Genomic DNA, 18,976 nt, shown 5'->3' with positions numbered 1-18,976 from the left:
AGCTAGAACAAGGTGGAGTTGTTCCCTTTGTCTGTCCTCAGTGACCTGTCTGGAGTAGACAGACAATTGTTCACACAATACCTGGGTAAGAGAACACACTCCCAAACTGGCCTCACCACCCTCCCACCTGCAGCACAGAAACAGCCCCAGCCCCACCAGTTTTGCTCATCAGAAACTGGGGAAAAGCTGCAGCAACCTCAGATTTTACAACCAACATCAAGGTCATATGTTTGGCCATTTTAGAGCTCACAGTCCAGTGGCACTGAGTGCTGTAGAGATGTCCCCAACTGTTCGTCTCCATTCCTTCTCTTTCCAGCCAAAACTCTGTCCTGCTAAGGACTCACTGCAGACTGAGGAAATCGGCCATCTTTCTCTCTCCCCAACTTGACTCTTCTAGATGCCTCACGTAAGCAGAACTGTGTTGTGTTTGCCCCTTTGTATCCAGTTCAGGTGGCTCAGATGATCATCTTTAAGCCCCGTGTTGTAATTAGTGTGTAAATTCGGCATCTAGCTAGCTCTGGGAAGTTTGGCGTATCCAAGTGGAAAGTCCTGTTATTTTTATTGTTCTAGTCTGGTTTCTTGAACACATTCACTAGGAATGAGTTTATCACTATCCATCCCAAAGATTGCAAAGGCGGCCAGTGGATCATTCCCCTTTGTCATGTACGCTGGGCCTGAGCAACACCAGCTTCACAGGACCCATCAGGTTCCCAAGTCTTCTGCTCCCAGACTGACTCCACCCCCTGGGCCCTGACTGACAGGTGTCCTCCTCCAAGCAACATCCCTGCACCACAACAACTGTGCAGACTGCCATAGTGATGCCACCTAGGTAGCAAGTTGGCCTTGTCCTTGGAAACATGCCTTCTACCGGGAAGCAGACTTACAACTCTGTACAGACAGACAGTTGACAACTGACATAAGCAAAGGAGGCCTTAGGGATCTAGTGAGAAGGAGGCCTGGGGAAGTTGCCAGGACCAGAAAAGGCAGCCAATGAGAAACAATCTAACTTGGATGTGAGAAGATAATGTGAGGCCCATGGCAGAGTAAAGACAAAGATGGGGGCAAGGAAGACAATGGGGGGCAGCGCAGCCTACTCTAACCGCAGTGGGAGCTTGCAGGTGGGTATGAACTGAGTCAGGGATATAAACTGAGGGGGCAGGCTGAGACCAGGAAACAACCCTAGTGAGTGTGGACCTGGTCTCCTAGGAAGTCTCCAAGGCTCTCAGGTAGAATCTGAGGCTAGACAAGGTGACGATGGGAAGGTTAATGGTGAAGGTGTACAGCCCTGAACAGAAGCACACAGAGAGATCCCAATGCCTGGCACACCTAAGAACGAACGGCGAGTTCTGAGCCTACAGAAAGCAGAGGGCAATGGTAAGTTCGCAATGTAGGCCCAGTGAGTGACTAGCCAGAGGCAGGGGACCGAAGAAGAGCCACAGGGAAGAGCAGGGCAGAGTTTAGTTGTCTTTGAAATATGAAGTGACCTTTGGGAGAACCAGGGATATCGGATGGTGCAAACCAGGGTATGTGTGGCTGAGGGAAAGAGGCAGAGGACAGCCGAGATAACAACATGACATCCAGGGGGGGCTGGAGAGAGGATCTATGTCAGTGGTCAACAGGAGGAAGCTCATTCGAGACAAAATGCCCATTCATGGACCTGAGGTCAAGACAACCTGAAAGGATAAGATGAGCCCCCAAAGCCTCCACATTCTCTTGCTGCCAGGTTTTTCTCTCCTCTCTCTGCCCTCCCTCCTTCTACTCGGAGTTTTACTGCTTACTGACTAAAAGCAAGTAGTGTTCATTATAGGAAAATTCTATTACTAGGCCCCTATGTGTTGGTGTGAATGCGCTATCTATAACAATCCAATTAATTAATTAGATAACTAATAGCATTCTGTAGCTCCCTTCTCACCGGCATAAACAGGATTCGTCCCAGGAGAAGGCTCTCACGTCTATCTGCAGCCTCACCCATTCTGGCTCACGGGGAAGATTGTATGCTTCCCAGGGAACGGGGAAGAAGTTATCAGAATTTCTAAATCGTGCTCTCCTCGACTCTATTCCCCACCCTGTGCTGTGCAGGGCCTGTTCCCACCATGCTGGTCCTTCACTGTCTGTGCCTCAGGATGGAGAGTGCTTAGGAGGCCTGCCTGGCTGGCACGGTCAACCCACTGGCTCAGAGGGATGCCCAGACTGGCACCTCTGTCTCCAAGCTGCTACTGAGAAACAGTAGAATGACTTCCAAGGCTTCCTTCTAACTCCTTGTCACCATGGACTATGTCTAGAGAGGACAAAGAGTTCTAGTGCCATTAAGCTCAGAAAATCCCATAGCCTTGCAGCCCTTCCCTGCCTAGCAGAGCTATGGTGCAGACTTGAAGACTGGGGGGAGGGGGGGTGTGTGGTTATGAGAGTGGTCACAAGGCCAGAAGAGGATTCAGATCCTCGGGAGCTGGAAGTATAGGTGGTTGCGAGTCACCCAGTGTGGGTACCAGGAACCAAACTTGCATCCTGTGGAAGAACAGAAAGTGCTCTTAGCTTCCGAGCCACACAGCTGCTAACCCATAGCAAGTGCCACGGGGTGCCGTGCTGATGTGCTGGCCAGGCCTGAGGCTGGACGTGTAAGACAGAAGAACATGGAGAGAGGCCAGGGCTCTTGCTTCGCAGTACTCAGACTCCCACTTTTCACCCATTCCTGCTCATCCCACAAGTGCACATGCAGGGAACGTTCCAGAACAAAGCCAACTGAAAATTCCCCCATTACCACATGCGCAGAGGCAGATGAGGGATAACTCACTAAGTAGATAAACTCGAGTGACACCAAGCACTCTGAAAACCAGCTCAAGGAAGAGGTAATGGGGCCCAGGACGGGTATGGGCAGTATTCCTAAAACACCTCACAGAGAAAGGGGGCAGCCCAACCAAGGCCTGAAGGAGGAGCTAGGATAACATTCTAGGCAGAGAGAAGACTCTATTCCAAGTTCGTAAATCTGCACGGCAGGGTGGGAAGGGTGGAATGGAATCCCTGCAGTCTCTAAATGATAGTATGATCCTGCCGTGCACACAGCAAGTGTCAAACAAAGGTGTCCCCAAGGTTGAGTTTTCAGGCTTAAGAGTCCACCTGCTTATAGCACAACATAGGCCATCTGAGTGCTCCTCATTCAGTCCTGTGGCGGCTGCACTGCCACCCCGAGGTCCCCGACCTGGGACTATTTTTGAAGCACACCTCATTATAAACAGGTGTAAGGGGCTTCCAGAACCTTCTCTATAATTAGGATGGGCAAGGACAACGCTTATCCCTAGAACCCCAGAAAGCCTCAGAGACAGCACTGGGTCCCTCCGCAGTTCCTATACCAACATCTATATGTGGACTGATTACAACAATTAATTTAATAAGGATTCTTCCACACAAACAATGTGTCATTTTATTAGCAAACTCTATAAATGTCAACGGTGCAATTCATTCTTATTAATTTTCTAAAATGAAATTAACAGTAGCTGCAAACAAAACTTGCATCGCCTTCCCATTCAGCGGAGTATTGGTGCCATTAATTCCTTACTATCAGGAGACCGGCTTGTAGGAACTCAGCAGTTAACTGCACCAATTAATTTCAATCCTGGAAATGGTGGGGGAGGGGAATCCAAACTCAACTCAACAACTAATTTAGGAAGGTCCTTGAACAACCAGGGCAACTTGTCCTCCTGGGACCGGGAGCTTTCAGGCGTAAACGCGGAGCGTGTATGAGGCTGGACCAGGAGTCCGCACGTTCACTCTCCTGGAGCAAAGAAGTTTAGACTCCCAGAGCCTGAAGGAAATCTTGACGATGCCTCCACGGTCCAGGCCACCAGCGGGCTGGGGGACACCACTCACAGACGAGGACAGTGATAGCCTGTGACAGACATGGACACTCACACCTGCAAGGCAGGGTCATAGACTTTATCTCCCCGCCCCGGGGTGCTCTTGATGACCCCAGGAAGACAGGCTGGATGGAAGCTCTGCTTTCTGATAAGGAAGAAAAAGGGAGGAGGCGCTTGGGGAACTGAGAAAGGGAAGGAAGAGGAAGGGAAGAAGGGAGGGGGAGAGAGAGAGAGGTGGGGCTTTTGAAAGAACAGATTTTCACACAGTTGTCGCGATGCTACCAAGCGACAGAACCAAGCCTCAAATACAAATCTATCAACATGGGACCTTAATTCTTTCTCTTGTTTTGCACGTCCCTATACCTCATGACAAGAAGTCTCTTGATCCATTATACTCCAGAAAGTCAGAGTCCAGTACGACCACAAGTTATATATCCTCTTCTCAGTGGGGATCCCCAAATTTCTGGGCTGAAATGTAAGGGAAAATCCCAGCCTTGCAACATTCTAAAGCACTGTGGGCACGGTGTGCATGCATGCATGTGTGTGTGCGTGCATGCATGCATGCAAAAACCGCCATATTCTGGAGATTTTCATTCCATTCCATACATAGCTCTCGCTTCCTGCTTGGATTCAAGGAGCATGGTGGCTAATATTATTAACCTAACAGAATCTAGAATCACCAAAGAGGAAAATCTCTGGGTCTGTCTCTTGGCATGGAAGAGAAAAGACACACCTTAACTGTGGGTGGTACCATCCCAGGGGCAGAAGTCCTGGGCTGAGAAATAAAGGAGAAGCGAGCTGAACATCAGCATTCATCTCTGTTTCCTGAAGACTCACTGCGGCCCAGCAGCTCACCCTCCTGCCTCCATGCCTTCCTTGCCATCCTGAACCTTTTAACCTCAAACCTTGAGCCAAAATAAGCCTTTGCTTCCTTACGTTGTTTTTTGCCAGGTGTTTTGCCACAGCAACAAGACGCTGAATAAAGAAGACATTCAGTCTCATGAAGAAACATTCTACACGCCAGAACCCATTCCAACATGACTCAGAGGGGATAGATGGGCCAAACTCAGGACCAAGTGCAGAGAGAGAATCCTCATTCTAATGCCACAGACTTCTGTGCTCGTCGGTGTCACAGACTTAGAACCCCACCTTTTAGTCTCCAGCCTGCAGTCAGTGCCCTGCAAGCCACCTTCCCGCTAACACAAGCACCTGGCCCTGTCACTGCCAATAGAAACGTCGTAGCAATTGGAAGAGAATGCCTGCAGATCTCTGATGGTTTAGCATGAAACATATCAAAAATAAAAACTTAAAGAGTTGGCCAGCAAATAAGAAGCTGTCTTCAAAATGAGCCCCAAGTCCCAGGCCCGCCATCCTTCACTGGTAATAACATCACTTCCGTGGGCAGGACACACGTTGGCTATATTTTCACCAATTTTCTCCAGTCCCAGGTGGCAAGAGAAGTTAAGTGTTTGTGGCAGTTAGTGGGTTCAAGGACATTTACTGTGTAATATTTAGCCATTGCTTCTGATTTGGGAGCTCTCTCTCCCAGCAATCAAGAACAACCCGACTTTATTGATGTATAAAGCACACTGAGATCCAAGCAGCAGTTAAGTTCATTTTCCTTTTTAAAACGTATGCACCACGGACAGCAGGTGGGTGCCTTCCCGAAATAAACTGCCCCCTGTGCTGCACCTGTCCAACGAGCTCTGAGTGCCTGGCTGAGGGATGGAGCCCAGAGTCACCCTGTGAAAGTTCCAACAGCTGTTGCCCAGTGTCTAATCCTCCTCATTGCGTTCACCACCACTGTCTTGGACCAACTAATGAGTGCTCCCCTTCACAGGCCATCGGGCACCACATGGCACTGCCAACTCATTACCCTGCACTGAACGACCGAATCTGGTAATCCACAAAAAAAATCAATCATAGAGTCTCACCATACAGAGTTGGAAAGCTGTGAGAGCTGGGGTATTACCTTGTCTTAGGGGATGTGGTTAGCCATTCTTCGTGCTTCTCAAATGTTATTAAATAAGCCGCAATTTCCTGCAACAGAAAAATAAAAAGATAATGATAACAATTAGTTCATGTTGGACCCTGAGAAGCAGAAAAAAAAAGAAAAAAGAAAAATCGTTATTTTATTTTTCCCGGCTGCTGTGCATCGTGGCCAGGCCGGAACTCGGACGCTTCTAGAAAAACTGTTGACCGGGACTCAGCCTCTCTTTTGATTCCCTGAGTCCTTTTCACTCAACCAGCCACACAGCCACCATCAAAGCCTGGGTTTCAAAGGAGGAGTCAGTGACAAGGACAAAAATATTTCTCTGTGGAAGGAAAACATCAGAAACCCTTTGAGACCCCAAATGTCATTCATCTGAAGGAGATGGAGACACACACGCCAGCAACAGGTCTCAGTGTGCACGTGGCTTCTCTGAAACAGGACGTCTTTCAGCTTCCTCACCAAAGAACTGCATCCTCTCAGCTTGACTCCCAGCCCCCACCCTGGAGCCGAATCACAGAAAGACAGAGAGAGAGAGAGAGAGAGAGAGAGAGAGAGAGAGAGAGAGAGAGAGAGAGAGAGAGAGAGCGCTTTTTCCACTGTTAACTTGATCTATTGAGCCGAGCCTCAGAGAGCCAAGTCAGCTGAGTTTCAGGCAAAGATGGAAAAAAATGTGAGCACCTGAAGGTAAATTAAATATTTATAAAGACAATAACATCATCACAGACAGAATTACTGATTTATTAATAATTTCCACAAGGAGCCAGTGAGTGACACAGCATAAGTCATTGCCCCATCTCTAAGGCATGACACGGCCCATTACACCCAGATCCAAACAGATCTGCTAACATGAAATTGGCTGGGATCGTGAGTTGATTAAAGTTGGGCTAGTACACATTCCTCTGATCCTGGAGGTGACGTGGCACAGAGACGCCACCAGGGACTGTTAGGGAAGTGCAGAGCGCGGGCCTGAGGCTCTGGCTGAGCTCTTGCTGCAGCCACAGCTGTTCCCAGCTCCTTGGAGAAGAGCTTACCATCTGCCCAGAGACCAGCAGCCTCTTGGGCTCAGACAAAGTGGTCAGCAAGGGCTCACGTGACTCTTGGGAAAGGGAAGAGACATTCTCCACGTCAGATATACAGGTCAGTTATTGGTAGAAATATGACCTGCCATGCCATAAAGACCACCAGAGTCAGTGAAGACCAAGACCCCATGGAGTCATGGTAAATGGTCATTACCACATCCATTGGAACCAAGAATCCGAACCACCACAGCCTGGGAGACTGAACCATACAGCAAGAACTCAGGACACAAGTGATTGCAAAGGCAACCGCTTCTTTGACCAAGTTCCTCTCACTGATTTTTAGCTAAAGAAAGAACAAGCCTACTGAGCTGTCATCCCTGAGCCTCTTGAAATTTGTTTCCTGTCTCTGAGAAAATCCTTCCTGGGGGTCTCACCAGAGGTCACTAATCCCATGCTCAGGCCAGCCCACTGCTCTGCTCAGGACCGGTCGTCCATTTCCTGCCCTCCTGCAGCGCCTTCCTCATCACTGTGTATCCTGATTGTTTCTTTACTCGGGTAGCATCCCCCATCAGACCGTGCAAGAGTAGGGGCTACGTCATTGCTGATGCAGTCACAGGACTCAATGGTGTCCTGGGGCGTAGGGGGAAACCTGGAAAAAAAATGTTAGGAACAGGAAGAGTTGATAGAGGGGTGGGTAAAGTGGTGAGGGGTGTAGATAGATGGGAAGGTAGCTGATTAAATAGGTGGGTGGATGGACAGGTGCACAGGTGAATGGACAGGTGGATAGACAGATACACAGTTGGATGGGCAGGTACACAGGTGAATAGACAGGTGCACAGGTGGATGGGCAGGTGCACAGGTGGATAGGCAGGTGCACAAATGGATGCACAGGTGGATAGACAGATGCACAGTTGGATGGACAGGTGGATAGACAGGTGCACAGGTGGATGGGCAAGTACACAGATGGATGAATAGGTGCACAGGCAGATGGACAGGTGCACAGATGGATGGACAGGTGCATAGTTGAATGGGCAGGTGCACAAGTGGATGGACAGGTAGATGGGTGAGCAGGTAGATGGATGGATTGGTAGGTAGGTGAATGAATTGGTGGATGGGTGGAAGGTTATGTGGCTTGGTGGAATGGGGTGTGAGTCGATGGGTTAAAGAAGAGCGTCTATTGTAGATAGAAATATGCATTCATAAGTAAAATGTGTCTGTGTCTCTCTGTGTAGTGTGTATTGTGTGGTAGTGTACGGATATGTATATATATTTATGACTGCAGATGACAGTTGATGCAAAAGCTGAAAAGCTGCACAACAGCAGTTCTGGAATAAAGCCTTGCAGTGATTTCATTAACTGAGTTACCACACAAAGGCAGCTCAGCATCATTGCAAAGTGCCTCTCTGGCCTTGAGTCCCCAGTCTGCCAGAGATCAGCTAACTCATCTCGAGCACCTTGCTCACCCCGCCTAGACCTCAACTGCCTCTGCGCAGAGGAAAATATCACTTCCCAGGGTGGATACAGCAAATGATAGCCCTTCTATCACACTGACAGCCAGAGCATGTCTGAGGACAAAGCTTCCACGATCAGCATTACAAGGTCGACATGGTGTGAGCTACCTGTCTAGATACCCCCCTAGGGGGTAGCAGGTGCCTTGATGGTCCAGGCCACTGCCGGGCTTAAGGATATCTCTCCTTAGCCCCGCCTCCTGATACCCAACTCTCCCACATTCACACTCACAGGGAATGGAAGCGCTGGATTTAAGCCTGCCAATCAACTCTCATTGCATCCAATTTGTTTTCACACAATGTTGAGAGCAGACCATGGCTACCACACACACAGTCAGCAGCGTGTTAGCATCTCTCTGTCATAGTTTCAGCAGACTTGGTATCCAGAGTAACCTGCTGACTAGATGCCCCATGTGCTGGCTAGTTTGATGTCGACTTGACACAAGCTGGAGTCATTTGGGAAGAAGAGGAAACCTCAAATGAGAAAATACCCCCACTAGATTGAGTGGCACATTTCCTTAATTGGTGATTGATGTGAGAGGGTCTCACTGTGTGGTGTCACTCCTGGGCTGCTGGTCCTGGTGATACAAGAAAACAAACTGCATAAGCCTTGGGGAGCAAGTAAACAGAATTCCTCCATGGCCTCTGCTTCAGTTCCTGCCTCCAGGTTTCTGCCTCAATTTCCCTGGATGACAGACTGTGGTAAGGACTGGAAGTGAAATTAAACCCTTTCCTCCCCACGGTTCTTATGGCCATGGCATTTTTCTCACAGCATTAGAAACCTTAGTCACCCCAGATCTCTGGTCTAGCCAAGGCTAACACCCCAGTGTCCCAGAAGATAAGGACATAGTACACTCCAACACCCTGACATCTGTCACCTTACTCCACAAGACCCACACACCCAAAGACCCTTGCAAACCTGCTTCTGCACACATCCTCCACTGCCTAGCAGGGTTTCCCACTGCTGCTGTCCTCTGGCGGGGGAAATCTCTCCGGACCTTTGCTACCCTCGGGCTCTGAACTAAAGACACTAAACACCTACTGTGTGGCAGCCCAGGAGACGAGTGCTGTGGAAGCTACACAGCCCGTGAACTCACAATCGATGAGGGGAGAGAGACATGGCAAGAGCAGAGCGTTCACCGTGCTACTGCAGGCCCATGGTGTATCTAGCTGTACAGCCAAAGGGTCAACACAGGCCTCTTTAGCCAGAACGTAGACAAGCAAGGAAATCATGCTTGATAATGGGCTGCCTTTGACCACTGGCCACTCCCTCCTCCTCCACCAAAGGAGGTGTGTGTGTGCGCCCCATGCATGCTATTTCTTCCAATCTGTGACACCTCCCACACAGCTTGGAAGAGCACCCATCCCACTTAATACCAGCTATTCCAGCTTTTCTGAGCAAGGGAGCTAAATACTGGTAGCCAGGTCCTGCTTCTGCATGGTCAGGATGGCTGGACTTGACACCAGGGGCTGCTGCACGCTACTGCTGGTCTCCTAGTGTTCCGGAAGTGTCTGGGTCACCTATCTAACCTCAGCTTCACGCTACCCAGTCTTGCCAGCCCATTGCTCTTGTCAGAATTCATCCCTTCTTCTTCAGACAGCAGGCAGGGGTTGGATGTTGCCCTCTCAGACTTAGGACCTGGCTGAGCAGATGGAGACACCAAGGAACCAAGCACCCTCATGGTGGCTGAAGTTTAATGAGATGAGACAGCATAAGAGCCATGGAGATTCAGAGTAACTGGGCGTGGAGACATGGGTCAGGGGTTAAGACTGTGTACTGCTCCTGCAGAGGAACTGAGTCGTTTTCTGCACCCATATCAGGAAGCTCATAAGTATCACCCCGGCTTCAGGGAATCCGTTACCCTCTCCCGGCCTCCACAACACCTGACTCATGTACATACCCACACAGACGTGCAGAAAGACACATTATCAAAAAAAAACATTTTAAATTAAAAAGTACAGACACAAAGTTCAGGTCAGCATTACTTGCAAGAGCTGAGAAAGCGGCGGAGGCCTGCGGTCCATAGATGGATGAATGGGTCCATGGAGGGTGTCCTCTCCAGAAACGTGAACCAGCGCTAAGTCCTGTCCCAGAGGGCTATAAAACAGACATCCTGTCATGAAGGCAATGCTTCATGAAAGAAGCCTGCCACAACAACAGGCCATGTGTTAAAAAGGCTATTAATGAATTACATAGAACATCCCAATCAATTGGCAGAGAATGCAGATGTGTGGTTCTTGGAGGCTGGGGATGAGGGGGATGAGTGAGTGATCTGAGGACCTGGGGTCTCCTTCTGGGGGTCGTACAAACGTTAGGAACTAGCAGGAGCGCTGGCTGCACACCACTAATGCTACAGAGTCGCTGTTCTCAACCTGTGGGTCATGACCCCTCTGGGGGTTGAACAGCCCTTTCATGGGAGTCGCTTAAGAACATCAGAAAACACAGATGTTTATATCATGACTCACAGAAGGAGCAAAATTACAGTTCAGAAGTAACAACAAAAATAATTTTATGGTTGGGGGAACACCACTGCATGAAGAACTGTATTAAAGGGTCACAGAATTAGGAAGGGTGAGAACCACTGCTCTAGAGTTTATATAAGTAAATATTATCGTAATTATTTTTTAGGAGCAAGAACAGAGCTCCTGCATCCAGCTAAATATGGTTAGGTGATGGAGATCCTAGTCTTCCCTGCCTACATAGCAGACCTGGACTGAAAGGGCCGTTTTGGCACATTCGCCGGCTTCCTCCAGCCTCTTGCTATCCCAGCATCCTTCACTCATCCCAGATCCTGCGCTGACACTGGAAAGAATGGCTCCACTGTCATGATGAAGAAACTCACAGCAGGCTCCAAAGCAAAGACTGTCCAGCTTGCAGATTTTAAATGCTCAGTTTGTCCTCTGAATGTTCCAATAGAAAAACTGCTGCCAAAAGAGTGAGTGTGTGGCTGGGCAGGAACGGCAACCTGTGGAAGATGGGATCCACAGCTTTGTGGACTCTGCCTTGCATCAGCAATGGGTTTCCCCAGGCGTACTGTCGGGAAGGATGAGGGTACAGGATGGGGCAGTAGAGCTCTTCACCCCACTACCCAAACACATGATGCAGGGGTCAGTGATCCCCAGACTCTGAGAGGACTTCAAAGCCATGGCAGCCATGAGCCGGTGGAGGGACTAGAGGCCTGTGGGTAAGAGGGCTGTGCTGTCTGGCTCCTCCAACTGTGTCATCATCTCCGCCCACAGCCCCCTCAGGTGCTGGTCTCCTTGGGAATTGTCAGGCTGACCTTCACCACACAGTGAACTGTAGCTGCAGGAGCCTACCCTGCAGTGACTGTGGTACTCTAGGACCCCAGCATTTAGCTCGCTCTTAGATGCAAAGGTGACCGCTGACCTAGTGGGTGGCCGCCTGGGAGTGTACAAAGCTCCTCTGTGCAAAATGAAGACAGAGCCACACCGGAGCCTCCCTTGTGCAGAGGGAGGGGCACAGATGGACAGTTGCTGGGGAACACCATGCCCATGAGACGCTCTACAGAAACGCCCCTCCAGGGAGCCCCCCCCAAACAGCTCAGGGCCCACCTCAGCACTGGGGCTCCACTCTCCCACAATGAGTAGGAGCCATATGCCACCGTGTGTCTCCTCAGATTTCAAGGAGCTGCATTTTTTAAGGTTAAAAAAATTGAGAACTTTAATAATAGGTTTTATATTTTAACCCAAATGTATTCAAAATAGAACTTGCCTAATTTTAGAAAGCAGTCGCGCTGTCTCCTATTCTGCATACTGTTTTCTAAACCTGGCCACGTTTCCACTCCCGGCCCACCTCAGCCAGTCTCGGGGGCCAAACAAGGCTGGTGTGTGGGATGGTGGCCCTAAATAGACACTGTGGGAGCCTGTGACAGACCGAACCTTCTGGCAGTCAGGTGGAATCCGGGCGGGAAAAAGGGGGCCATTAACAGACACTTCCTTACAGGCAGGGCTCACTGTCACCTCAGTTTCCCTCCAAGTGACGAAGCTGTGTCCTCCTCTGGGGTGTGAGAGCCCCCTGCCTGTCCGGTGTAGAACACAGGAGTCTGGGAAGGGGCTCCATCAGTCTGTGGGTCTCCCCCAGGAGGCGCACACACACCATCTGTTTCCAACGACACACAGCAGCCCAGCACAGAGGCGGCAACTTGCTTCCAACACTCACACTGAAAGTAGCGCTCAGGAAGAGCATGAGCCCTGCCCAGACCGCCTGACCATCCCCCTACTCCATCTTCAAGACACATGTTCGACGTCTGGGAAGAAAAGGTCTGTGGGGAAGCCCTTAGTGCTTTCTCTAATGAATTGAACAAATAACACTGACGACAGGTACATGTCTGTAAACATGTGTACTTGTTATATACATACATTTGCATGCTTGAGTACTCATGTGTGTATATGTTTGAGTAGGTATTATGTTTGAGTGTGTATAATGTATGTGTATGTATATATAGAGAGTGTGTGTATGTATATTCGTGTTTGTGTGTGTAGGTATATGCTTAGGTATGCATGTGTATATGAATGGGTGTGTATATGCATATATGTGTTTCTGTGTATTTGGGCATTTATAGGTCATGCATTCTGGGTAGTATCATATATGTTCATATGTGTGTTTTGGCTGTGTGTATGTTTGTGTGTATGTACATATATTTTATCATATATATTTGGGCTATGTATATATACACACATGTATGCATATATGTTGGTGTATGCTTATTCTATAGTCTCCTGAGCCCCAGTAATAAAAACATCTCTGTGGCCTATACAGTCTCAGCTACCTTTTGCATTTAAAAGAATGGGTTTTCAACCAAGGGGTAATTTTGAAAGTTTGGTTTTTATGAGAGTTCTGCACAAGGGTTTTATCTGCGAGGACGGACGCTGAGGGGAATAGGCAGTGCTCTGCTAGCAGCTGGCCCCGGCATCTGCTGGAGCCACAAAATGCAATTATATTACTCCCAAACGTGAAGTAAAAATATCTTGTTTCCAATACTCTTGGTTTTAAGGCTCATACTGAGCGTCCTCTGGGCATTTCGGTGGTGCCAGCTCTCCGTGCTATGTGCTTTATTAGGGATATGTGAATGTCATATTAATGACTTCTAACCAACATGTTTACAGTGCAAGAAAATTTTCCCAGAATCTGCCACTCACTGCACTTCACTAAAAATAATTGGCCCTAATTTAAATAAATAACCATTCTCTACCCCTTCCCAGTGGCAATTCTCCCTGAATAAAGCTGGCCGGTCCACTTCTGTGACAAGGATTCTACCTGGGTCCAGTGTATAGAGTCCTGTCTAACTCTCTGGGCCTGACCTCTTGCCAACAGCCTCTTGTCAACATCTTATCTTCATGGGATACTCTGGTTCCCCACTCACAAGTTAGACCAACACCCCAACTCAAAATGATGAGCAGCCATGTTAGAAGCCATGAGCATATGGACTAGTGGGCTTTCTCTTTTTGTTTCTCCATGGGGTGTGCCATCATGCCACCCAGACACACCATGTGACACGGGTGGTGAAGGCCTCTGGGGGGCGCCATCTGAAAGACTTCCAGGGTGGTGTGGAGCTCAGAGTTCGTGCCTAGCAGCCTACAGTTCTGCAGAAACGAAGCCTGGTGCAGCTGTCTGTCGTGAGGGGTGGGGGAACATGCTGTGGCTTCCCCAGGGCCAATCAGTGAAGAAGCAATGATCCAGCAAAGATACTCGGAGTTGGAGCAACTCACACCATCACAGAGATGCATCCACTCGTCCCTGCAATTATCCGGTGAATTGCTGAGGTCTTACAGCAGACCGGACACCGTGTCCTAACAGTACAAAGAAAAGTAAGTGAGGGTCCTTGGGAGAGCAGCTGGGAAGACAGACAGGGCTGTGGGATCCAGGGCTGCCTTGTCAAGCGCAAGGCCTGTGAGGATGTTTCCTTAGCAGTGGGAACAATGAGCTCACGCTGAGGAGAGAGGAAGGGAAGGTTGAGCCAAAGAGCTAGTCTTGGAGGGCTGCAGAGTGAGCAGGGACCTGCCAGGCAGGCTAGCAGCAGGGACATTGGGGCAGGGAACAGCATGTGCAAAGACAGGAAATGGGAGGAGGAGTCAATGTGTTTGGGGAAACACCAGCAAATGAAATGGCTTGAGTTGACAAGGTCTAGGAAAGATGAGCAGGACTTAAGCAGGGGGGTGCAGAGGCCCCAGACTGGGGAGCAATTACAATGCCAGGCAAGTGGAGTCTCAACCAGGAGAGCCAGGGCCCAGAAGGCTTTTTAAGTGGAGGTGATACCTAGAAGGAGACTACTTCAGAAATGTCGCTTTGATGGCGGTACAGCAGAGGGGCACCTGCGGGGTGACTGTGCCAATAGTCCAGGCAAGGGACGGGAGCTTGTGAGACCTGACAGGCAGAGGAGAGAAAACAGCACAGAGCAGATGTCTATAAAAGAGAAGCCAGTGAGATACAGGAGCCAGTTGACTGGCAAGTGACATGAGGCCGAGGGACAGGTTTGAAGGCAAGGGCAATCACTGGCAGCCTTGGGGCTGGACCCACAGAGTCAGGCTGGCTGGGCCTGATCTCTATGGCCACGGTGTCTCCACCCTGCTGATGTCCTTCACTAAGTACATCCATGCACTTGACCTTAAGCCTCCTAGTGTGACAGTTAGGACATTGGAAATGGAGTGAATTGGAAGACCACAGTTTCTCCAAAAACACAGCTGAGAACACAAATTTTAAAGAGGCTAGAACATACCTGAACACTTGCCATTCCTTAAGTCAGTAATCTGTGCTGGTCTGAAGTGATAAACATTAATACCACCCCAGTCTCTATCTTAATGCTATAGCAATTGCCTCATTATTACTCTTCTCTCTAAACTGTAATTTCCTCCTTCTTTGTCCTGCTCACGGATGCTAAAGCTGGGCCCTGGGAACAGTTCCCCTCTGCCAGCTTAGGAGAATGTTAAGATTTATAATTAGGGAGCCACAGGAGCCAGGAAGATCATTCAATCAGTGAAATATTTGCCACATAAGCATCAGGGCCTGAGTTTGGACCAGAACCCATTTTTAAAAGAAAAATGAAAAAGTTGGGCATGGTTCTTCACACTTGAAATCTCTGTGCTGGAGAGGTAGAGACGGGCAGATCCCTGGGCTCATGGGCCAGCCAATTTAGCGTCCTTGGTGAGTCCCAAGCCAATGAGAAACCCTGTCTCAAAAAAATGTGGGCAGAACCTGAGGAATAATGCCCAAGGTTGTCCCCTGGCATCCATATTCACGCATACAGATGCAAACACATAAAACAGTGGCCCTGTACAATGACATAGGGGAAACTCACAGCCCTCCAGTTTCTGTAAGTCTAAGGTGGTGCTGCTACTTTCCGCACTGTTACCTGGAGATGGAACCATGCAAGTGGCACAGCTATACCCATAGGACCTAATCCAGCCACCACCAGCTGCTTCTGCCAGCTCTTTGTCCCTTGGTGTCCTCAAGAAGCAGTGGCCTCTCCTGCAAACCTAGGCTCATCCCCTTGGCAACCGCATGCTCATTTGGAGGTTATGCACTCTTTTTTTTAAAAGGTCTGGACTCCAGCCAGTGGGGTGCAGGAAGAATCTTTCCAACCACCCATTGACTCTCCATCCGCAGTCTAGAGGTCATACTTGCTCTCCTGCCCTGAAACTGTCAGGACTCCTAGGACCATCTTTTATCCCTATGAGGAGTCTGTCATCTTCTACTAGGAGATCCATTTTATATATTTATCTATTTATTTTCTATTTAGTGTGTGTGTGTACAAGCACATGTAGGTGCCTGTGGAAGTCAGAAGAGGATGTTGGATCCCCTGTAACTGTAATTATGTATGGTTGTAAGCCTTCCAACATGGATGCTGGCAACTAAACTCAGGTCCTCTGCAAAGCAGAATGATGTGGGATTCCCCTCTGTATGCTGTGATTACCATTAATGAATAAAGAAAACTGGCTTGGCCTGATAGGGTAGAACAGAACTAGGTGGGGAAAACCAAACTGAATGCTGGGAGAAAGGAGGCTGAGTCAGGGAGAAGCCATGGAGCCCCGCCGGAGACAGATGCACTGAAACTTGCTGGTAGGTCACATGATGCACAGATTAATGGAGATGGGTTAAATTAATATGTAAGAGTTAGCCAATAAGAAGCTAGAGCTACTGGGCTAAGCAGTGTTTTAAATAATATAGTTTCTGTGTGATTATTTCAGGGCTGAGCAGCCAGGAACAAACAAGATACTCTACTACAACAGCAGAATGCACTCTTAGCCACTGGGGCATCTCTCCACCCCTGAGCAGCAATTCTCCACATCCCTGCTAAATAATAAAAGTGTGCCCTAAATGGGTCCTGGCCAGTGTGAGAACCATGAGGAGCCGCCATACCACCTCTATCACCCCCTCTATTATCTTAAGACAAGGCCTCTCGTGAACCAGAAGCTGAAAGAGAGGCTAAAGCGCACAGTGGAGATGAGAATGTGGGGGTGACATGTCTTTGGGGAAATACCCGATATATCCCAGGGAACACTCCACAGCAATCTCACTAAATATCCACCAGATGAGGCCCCTGAAGGGCCAAGTGTCCGACTCTAGGCTTAGTTAGTTCTCAGTCCACCTACATGTGTGGAAAAAGAGATATATGTACGTATGTAATATATATATGGTTTAATATATCTTGTCTTTTGGGGCGTGTATAGCCACACAAGTCCATGTGTGTTCACATGGTCAGAGGACTACATTGCCTTTCTCCATTGTTCTCTATCATAGTTCTTTAAGACTAGGTCTCTTAGTGAACCAGAAACTCACTGCATTGGGCAGCCCAACCAGCCAGCAAACTCTTGAGATCTGCCTGCCTCCCTCACCTTACACAGACTTGTATAGCCATGCATGCTTCTGACATGGGTGTTGTGGTTTGCACTCAAGTCCTTATGTCTGCCCAGTAGATGTCTTATCTACTGAGCCATCTCTCTAGCCCCAAGGGTTAACTGTACTTCATCAGTTTCATAGAGATATAATTTGCATAGAGTAAGATGCATCCTGTTTTTCAATGTACAATCAGTGAATATAAGCAAATACATAACATAAATACATGTGAGCATTCATCTCTGCCATCACATTCAAAATATAAAACCTTACAGCCCCATGCAAGGAGGATTTCATTGGCTCATAGAATCTTAGGCATGCATATACACCTACCCCCCCATCGTGCGCGCGCACACACATACACACACACACACTCCATCGCTGGCTGGCTTGCACAGTAGTTGATGGGAAGTCTGCAGGAGGTGTCTATCTTTGGCCTCTGTCATCTGTCTTTTACCCTCTTCTGTCTAAGCATCTCCCTCCATCGCTGACAGGATACCTTTCTGTAGTTTTCTTCATATCTGTTTTGTCTGCTGAACCTCTTGAGTCAGGGAGCTTACTGCCTTACTCGGATTTGGAAATCGTGAGCCATGACCTGGTTCTCTTCAATGTTGGGTTTAGAATCCAGGGTCTGAGCACACGCTGCCCTGGTTCTCTACCACTGAGCTAGCCAGTTGTCTCTGTGTCTTAAATTAGGAGTACCAGGCCTCACTGTGGCAGATTTAAGATTCCCGTGGACCTAGGAGCTTATCATTAACCTTTTATATAAGATAAAGGAAGGTTCTACAGACCTAGAAATACTTTAGCCTGATCGCTGCCATGGTTGGACGTCACTGAATGCCCCAGGTATTCAAAGAGAACTTAACCAATCTGGTAGTCAAAACTGAACCCCTCAGGGGTAAGGGAGAGGATTCGTTTGATAAAGGTCTTGTCTTTTAAGTACTAAGACCCTAATTCAATCCCTAGAACTCACATTTAAAAAAAAAAAGCCCAGGGATGGTGAAATGCTACTGATGGGGAGCTGCTGGGAGGGGGAAACAGAGGGGACTCTGGAACTTTCTGGCCAGCAGCCCAGCCTGCTTGATGAGTTCCAAGCCAGTGAACCCTGTCTCACAAAGAAAAAAGTATCAAAACCCAAAGTTCTCCTTTGGCCTACACACAGACACACACGAACACACACACACACATGTGTACACACATACATACACACACACACACACACACATAACCATGAATACTTCCATTTCTACTTGAGCCCTGTAGAATTTTCACCATCTAGTGTCTATAGGCTTTGTCCAGTCTGTAGAGTTTCATCTATGTGAACACAGGCCAACAGAACAACCCAATAGAACCAAAGAAATTTCTGGAACAATTACTCTGCAGAGCCCACTCACCCTTAGTAGTCTACCCTGAGATGTTCTGACCTCTTCAGCCTCTCCAGCCTCTGCCTCATGTCTCCTCCACTGGTCAGGAGATCTGCACCCTGCTTGGGGTAGTACCTGAATCCAGGCTGGAAACGCAAAAACCGCATGGCTCACAGTCCCCCAAGTAGCCATAGCCCAACTACTTAACATAATTCTTCATGCATTTTGTCCAATTTCATCACAGTAAGAGGACAAATCTGGTTCCAGCTACTCCAACAGGACCAGCATCAAGGACTTTGCTAGAAGTTTTTGCAGATTTTTCTAATGCCCAGGCAGGTCAGCCATCTTTGGGTAGAGGATATAGGTTGTCTCAAGAAGCAGGGTTAG

At 48.6% G+C, this 18,976-nt stretch overlaps 1 protein-coding gene across 11 annotated transcripts in view; it reads right to left on the bottom strand.

Annotated features, from left to right (window-relative positions):
• Positions 1 to 18,976, bottom strand: part of Camta1 (calmodulin binding transcription activator 1) — an 820,478-nt gene that overhangs the window by 526,312 nt on the left and 275,190 nt on the right. For 10 of the 11 annotated variants that reach the window (XM_057784922.1, XM_057784923.1, XM_057784925.1 and 7 more), the window contains one exon: positions 5,824 to 5,891. In XM_057784922.1, coding sequence (XP_057640905.1) covers positions 5,824 to 5,891 — 68 coding nt within the window. Of the gene's footprint in view, positions 1 to 5,823; positions 5,892 to 18,976 lie in introns of those variants that run through there. The other variant, XR_009058005.1, reaches the window with a different exon arrangement.

Source organism: Chionomys nivalis, chromosome 11 (assembly GCF_950005125.1).
Source record: "Chionomys nivalis chromosome 11, mChiNiv1.1, whole genome shotgun sequence".
NCBI classification, from domain to species: domain Eukaryota; kingdom Metazoa; phylum Chordata; class Mammalia; order Rodentia; family Cricetidae; genus Chionomys; species Chionomys nivalis.
Note: the sequence above shows the minus strand (reverse complement) of the source record. Positions and strands in the feature narration are given on the sequence as shown.